General features: G+C 30.3%; 2 protein-coding genes across 2 annotated transcripts in view; both read left to right on the top strand.

Moving 5' to 3' along the window:
• LOTGIDRAFT_115371 (hypothetical protein) overlaps positions 1-4,625 on the top strand; it is a gene marked incomplete at both ends in the record, with an annotated part of 22,843 nt that extends 18,218 nt beyond the window's left edge. Inside the window, 7 exons of the mRNA XM_009054160.1 lie at positions 185-294; positions 2,408-2,559; positions 2,910-2,994; positions 3,314-3,481; positions 3,677-3,823; positions 4,012-4,113; positions 4,506-4,625. Coding sequence (XP_009052408.1) covers positions 185-294; positions 2,408-2,559; positions 2,910-2,994; positions 3,314-3,481; positions 3,677-3,823; positions 4,012-4,113; positions 4,506-4,625 — 884 coding nt within the window. The remainder of the gene's footprint in view (positions 1-184; positions 295-2,407; positions 2,560-2,909; positions 2,995-3,313; positions 3,482-3,676; positions 3,824-4,011; positions 4,114-4,505) is intronic.
• A 450-nt stretch (positions 4,626-5,075) lies between these two features.
• Positions 5,076-5,351, top strand: LOTGIDRAFT_115364 (hypothetical protein; the record flags this gene model as incomplete). The annotated part of the gene is made up of 1 exon (XM_009054159.1): positions 5,076-5,351. A coding segment is annotated over one exon (276 nt), but the record flags the coding sequence as incomplete, so codon positions are not given.
• Between the last annotated feature and the right edge of the window lie 2,076 nt (positions 5,352-7,427).

Below are 7,427 nucleotides of genomic sequence, written 5' to 3'. Positions count from 1 at the left end.
TGTTTACTTTCTTAAACTGTCTTTGCTCAATTTTTTTCAGATTAATCAGACAAAAAGCAAAAAAAATGAAAAAAATGCAAAATTTGGCAAAAAAAATGTCTGCGACAAATTTTCGAATTTTGAAATTTTGAAACGGCTATTCTTTCAGATTTTAACAGTAGATTCCAAAAATGCAAACCCAAAGAAAATCGACCGGAAAATACGACTTCTAGAGCCGATTATCTATTCTTGCACATATTGAACTGTGGCACTTCCGGTTTTGCAAAAAAGATCCAAAATATATTTATGCACATCGTCGCCTATATCTAAGGTTCGTGAACGTTGAAAGGTTGCTGCAACTATTGTAGTCTAAGCTCAGGAAGGTGTGTAAAAATCGAAAAAAAAAAAAAAAAAAAAGAATTGACATTTCGATAACAAACTGGGACTTTGCCGTAGCAAAGTCCCACAATTATATGCAAGCCTGTTTGGCCAGTTTGAAAATAAAGTGACACCTTTCATATATTTATTATCTCAGTCTCTAAGAGGTTTACCTGCAACAGTGAAACATGGAAGAAATGTGACATGTTGATGAGACAGTGACTGAGTGTGAATCTTTTTTTTAAAATTATTATCTTATTCTATTTTAGCTGTCTTGTGAAGACAACCAAGTATTAAATGTAACAGCAGATAACATTACCGATAATAATCATTATACAGAATATTGTCAACATGCTGAGGTTAGTATACAGATAATAATCATTGTACAGAATATTGTCAACATGCTGAGGTTAGTATACAGATAATAATTATTATACAGAATATTGTCAACATGCTGAGGTTAGTATACAGATAATACTCATTATTCAGAATATTGTCAACATGCTGAGGTTAGTATACAGATCATTTTCATTATACAGAATATTGTCAACATGCTGAGGTTAGTATACAGATAATAATCATTGTACAGAATATTGTCAACATGCTGAGGTTAGTACACAGATAATAATCATTATACAGAATATTGTCAACATGCTGAGGTTAGTATACAGATAATTTTCATTATACAGAATATTGTCAACATGCTGAGGTTAGTATACAGATAATAATCATTATACAGAATATTGTCAACATGCTGAGGTTAGTATACAGATAATAATCATTATACAGAATATTGTCAACATGCTGAGGTTAGTATACAGATACAGAATATTGTCAACATGCTGAGGTTAGTATACAGATAATAATCATTATACAGAATATTGTCAACATGCTGAGGTTAGTATACAGATAATTTTCATTATACAGAATATTGTCAACATGCTGAGGTTAGTATACAGATAATAATCATTATACAGAATATTGTCAACATGCTGAGGTTAGTGTACAGATAATAATCATTATACAGAATATTGTCAACATGCTGAGGTTAGTATACAGATAATTTTCATTATACAGAATATTGTCAACATGCTGAGGTAAGTATACAGATAATAATCATTATACAGAATATTGTCAACATGCTGAGGTTAGTATACAGATAATTTTCATTATGCAGAATATTGTCAACATGCTGAGGTTAGTATACAGATAATAATCATTATACAGAATATTGTCAACATGCTGAGGTTAGTATACAGATAATAATAATTATACAGAATATTGTCGACATGCTGAGGTTAGTATACAGATAATTTTCATTATACAGAATATTGTCAACATGCTGAGGTTAGTATACAGATAATAATCATTATACAGAATATTGTCAACATGCTGAGGTTAGTATACAGTTAATAATCATTATACAGAATATTGTCAACATGCCGAGGTTAGTATACAGTTAATGATCATTATACAGAATATTGTCAACATGCTGAGGTTAGTGTACAGATAATAATCATTATACAGAATACTGTCAACATGCTGAGGTTAGTATACAGTTAATAATCATTATACAGAATATTGTCAACATGCTGAGGTTAGTATACAGATAATAATCATTATACAGAATACTGTCAACATGCTGAGGTTAGTATACAGTTAATAATCATTATACAGAATATTGTCAACATGCTGAGGTTAGTATACAGATAATAATCATTATACAGAAAATTGTCAACATGCTGAGGTTAGTATACAGTTAATAATCATTATACAGAATATTGTCAACAAGCTGAGGTTATTATAACGTTGACTTGTACATTGCGCTTAAAAAAAGTTCTTAAAATTTTATTTTGACTATGAAATGCATTAAGACAGGGTGATATGAAATCATAAACAAGGTCCTATTCTGCTCCATCTCATCTAGCATGACAACACAATCTTATACTGGATTTTAATGTACTTGGTCTTTTTCTATGATCGGTGCAATTGCTGTGTGTATGTGGATGTGGATGACAAGAGTTCTTGATACTTGATTTTCTATTTTCAGTATTTTATCTACAGTTATTTACTAGCTTTAACTAGCTGCAGTGTATTTTTACATCTCAGTTATTTTATTAAACTAAGTTGTATGTTAACTGGTTTTACTGTGTTTAACATTATACTCCATCTTGATGAGAAGAGAATTTATCTTTGGTCTAGGTAAGGTTATATTCTCTTTCAGCTTTCTTCTTTAAGATCTGCTCTGCATTCATTTTTGTTCTTATCTTTATGAATTGTCTCCTATGATAATAAAGGTGAATAGATGAAAGAACAATTCTTTAAAAACTCTTTCATACAAATGTACAAAGCAGGGCATATATCATAAAAGATGTACTATTAGTCTACAGGAAGATATGTCAAATGACTTCAAATAATGATCAATAGTTGGTCATGTCCAACAGAAAAGTTTATCAATTAGATTGAATCCATCAAATTATGTATTATTAGTAATATTAAGTTGATGTGAATGTATGTTACACTCATCCATTATGATACATTGTTATTTACAGTGAAGCCAGTCATCTAGATGTGAAGGTTACAGCTTCTATATACCTAGCTTTAATTGTTATAACATTACATATCTTAGATAGACAGGTAACATATTTTTATTATCTGTATCGTAAACTTTTACATTGATGGCACTGTTAAGCCACTCAAATTGTGGGTAAACAGTTGGCTATCACCAGATAACAGTCCATGTATATAAAATGTGCATTTTCTTAGAGCATAGAAAACTATATTATAAGTATACATCTTTTTGGTGATGTACAATTTGGTTGTCATAATACACAAAATGATTTGTTTTCAGATCTAAAATTTTGAAATGAAGGGACTTTTTTCACTTGAAATAGTCAAAATCATTTATAAGATATAATCTAAGATGTATTTTGAAAGATATTCTCTTTGTTTGTAGATGGAATATACCAATAAGTTAGATTTTTTGTGGATAAAAAGGTTTGAAAATAAAACAGAAGAAATTAAAGTGACAGCTAATTTAAATAAAGTGATATTAGAGAATATTTTACCAGCTCATGTTGCTGACTATTTCCTTAAGTTACCCAGTAAAAGTGGTGGAAAGGCTGTAAGTATTACCCATTTACAGCTGTGTCAACTGGAATAATGTGTTCTGTTCAATGCCACTAGACTTTCTTACGCTCTCTGAGATTAGAACCCACAACCACCATTTGTTTGACATAACCAAGTGTCCAATGTTCTAACAGACTGAGTTACAGACCCCCTCACTATCTATTCTTATTGATGTTTTTATTTATTTCAGAATCTCTATTATAATTTCTACCCCAATGTGAGTGTGATGTTTGCCTCCATACCAAATTTTAAAGATTTCTACCAGCAGAATACAGCTAATAAAGAAGGCTTGGAATGTATTAGAGTTTTAAATGAGATTATATCAGACATTGATCTAGTAAGAGAAATTGTTATACATATGTAAATATTTTCAAATATTGAAAAACAATTTGATGATATTTCTACTCCTGAGTTTCATTGTACACAATGTTTTAACTGATGATGACCATATAAATTGTACTCTACAGATTTAATAATAACATGGATGATGATATTTGATTTGAAATGTATCTGTATTTGTTGTAGTTATTATGTGAAGGAGATTTTACAAGAGTAGAAAAGATTAAGTCTATAGGAAGTACATACATGGCAGCTACCGGACTACAACCTAATAAACAGTTCGGAGATGTAAGTGAGATATTTTGCCAGTTTTTGACAGATTTGGTATGTACTATTAGCTACATGAGAAAAAATAAAAGTCAAGTGAGAAAGTATCTTTTTTTACCAACCACATGCCAAAGTGGGCTTTTTTTGATTTGATCCACTTTTTCAATTTTGATTCCAATTATATGCATATTTTCATGAGACATCTTGATCTTGATTATTGAATTTGTAGCACCAGGGTTTCAAATTTGGCCACAAAGTTAGGGAAAAGGGCGTGGGAGACGTTGAGGGTGAAGGTGAACAAAATTTCGCTTTTGTCTTGTAAACTAAAAAATATAAAAAATCTTGCCTAACCCTTCATGGCTATTTATTAATGCAGTTGTAAAACTAATGTACCATGTCTTGTTATATTTCAGAATGAAACAGAGAAAAGAAAGAATATTGAAATAATGACAGAGTTTGCTGTAGCTTTAACGAGTAAAATAGAAAATATTAATATTCATTCTTTTAATCAGTTTAAAGTCAGAATAGGTTAGCTTTTATTTGTTTACCTTTCAATAAATATCTAGTTTGATACTCAATAGAACGCCAGGTTAATTGCTTTCTGACTAACCTGGAGGTCTTGATTACAATCCTAACATAGTTCATTGTGATACTATCGAATTTTTTATCCATCCTTCTGCAATACTAGGTTGAGAAAATTAAGGAGTCTAAAAGCTCTAAAAATTATTTAAGAGATTTTAAGAATAAACAGCAGCAGTACAATAAGAAATATTAAAACAGAACCTCAAACATGTTTTAACTCCACTCTGTGCGACCTCCATAATTATATAGAATTGTTTATAAACAGATAGAATTCTAAGAATCAAAACTCTATGCAATGGAAAATACAGTAATTTTTTATTTTGCCTCCTTCTAGAGATAAATAATATATAAATAGTATATGTAATAATATCATCAATTGATATCCAAACTATATTACAGGAATTAACCATGGTCCAGTAACAGCAGGAGTAGTAGGGGCTAGAAAACCACAATATGATATCTGGGGGGATACAGTTAATGTTGCTAGTAGAATGGATAGCTCTGGAGTTTTAGAACAGATCCAGGTAAGAAATTTACTAGCTTTACAATATTCTCTAATTACAGAAACCATTAACTTTGGATGGAAAATTGAAATGGTGCAAATAGAAGTCATAAATGGCCCTGATAAATATAAAGATAAGAAAACCTCTGTAAATTATGTTATATGTATATTATGACATTCTCCATACTTCTATGTTATTGATATTTATTCTTCTTATTTTTAGGTGCCAGAACATACAGCAAAATTACTCCAGTATTCTCCATTCAGAGTGAAATATCGAGGTGTTATTAGTGTTAAAGGGAAAGAACCCATGAAGACTTATTTAATTTCAACTCAGTCTGTAACAGACAGGACTAGTACAGATCTCAATAATATAGTCCACAAATCTTTAAACAGCAGAGTGTCGTCTGTTAGTTTCGATACTGAAAAAAATTATGCAATCACTGCCTGTAATGAACGTTCAGATTCTGTTGATACAGAGATCACATTGTGTTTAGATGCTGAAACTCCTAAAACTGTGGAAAACATTGAACCATTACAAATTGAAACTACTGATATAGAAATTTCTGTTTGTGCCAACACAGCAAAAGATACTTCATCTGTGGAATCTATTTTGGAGGATATAACACTCAGTGCTGATAGAGACATGGAACAGACAATAGATGCTGTAACATGTCACTTAGAAACAGAAGTACCCGGTAGTGCTGATATATGTCAATCAAATGGTCAGGATAATTCTGCTTTTGAAAACTGTGATAATGATTTAAATATAGAGGCTGTTGATATTGCCACGAATTGTGCTGATGTTATTGCAGAAGATGAACATTCTGAGGAAACTGAAAGGAATGGTGCTAACATACTAAATGCGTTTTTCCCTTCTAATAACGACAATTTAAGTAGAGATACAGGTTGTATAGGAAATTCATGTTTGATTGACATGAAGAGAGTTAACTTTGATTCACAAGCCACACCCACTGAGACAAACTCTCATTCCCCCAGTAATTCAGTGTCTAAACTGACAAGGGGAATAACTTGTAATCTACAATCGTGTAATTCTTGTAGCAAACTGAACAACAAAGTAAATTCTAATTTGAATAATACTTGTAGAATAAGTAGATAATGACGTATCGAACATTCCACAGTTAAAGTCAAAATGATTCTGGTGCTTCAAGTTTATTGATTTTATCAAGCAACAACAATGCAAATATATACATCGTGAAACTGCAAAATTATTCATTTATTTAAAATTTTAATTTATGGTCTATTCTTTGAAGTTCAGAGACCAAGAGCAGAATATTTAAAATCAGTTCTTTGAAATTCACAGCTTTATGTTTTTATTTTATAACATTCTTTCCATTATCTTGATATGATCTGTTAAATTATTGTTTATAGACTGTGATGCATTTTTTTATGATTCAAAGAGTACATGTTGATGATATGTATCAGTCTTTCCAACGAGTGAATGTTGCTGTGTTATGATGCTTATTTTGAGTGCTGGGTTGGTGATGGTTGTGTTTTGTTTTATTATTGTGTTTTCAATTGTCATTTAAATCTAAGCACTGGCTACATCATGATAATTTACTTAATATCAGAGAAGAGTTGATGTTTTATTTAAAAAAAAATCAAGTTCATGTAGAGGCTGAATATATATGTACTGCCAATTTTTGTATGAAAAAACGTGCTAAAGATTAGGTTAGCTTCTTGGAGCCCCTGTTGAATATGGCCTGAAAATAGAATCAATCAACAGGTCCAGTCACTGAAATCTCTCTCTAAGTTGAAAGGGCATCATCTTCTGAATATGTTTTTATCTGTTGCCCTGAAATTGTAGCGATCTGTAGCATTTTTCAAAAGAAATATTAAATGTTCAGTTTGCATGCAATCAAATATGAAACATTTGCCAAACCCTTATGAACATGGTGTCCAATTATCATATAAAAATTTAGACTACTTAGGAACATTACACTCTTTTAAATTACTTGACACTCAAAGTTTATACTTAAAACTTACGCATTAAATCAAAACTTTTGGTTATCCAAGTTAATTTTTATTAAAGTTCATGAATAAACAAGAAATATGTGAGTTAAATATAAAATAATTTATTATATAATTTATACAAGTGTATATTTAAATTTTACACATTTATAAAGAAAAATATCAAAAATTTGTGAATTTTCAATTCATAATAAAGGAGTGTTGCCTGATTGAGAATTGGAAACTTTGTTAACAATTTTTCCATTTACAAAACTAAGAT

This window comes from Lottia gigantea (assembly GCF_000327385.1).
Source record: "Lottia gigantea unplaced genomic scaffold LOTGIsca_21, whole genome shotgun sequence".
Taxonomy (NCBI): Eukaryota; Metazoa; Mollusca; class Gastropoda; family Lottiidae; genus Lottia; species Lottia gigantea.
The sequence above is the reverse complement of the archived record's forward strand: the minus strand, read 5'-3'. Positions and strand labels throughout refer to the sequence as shown.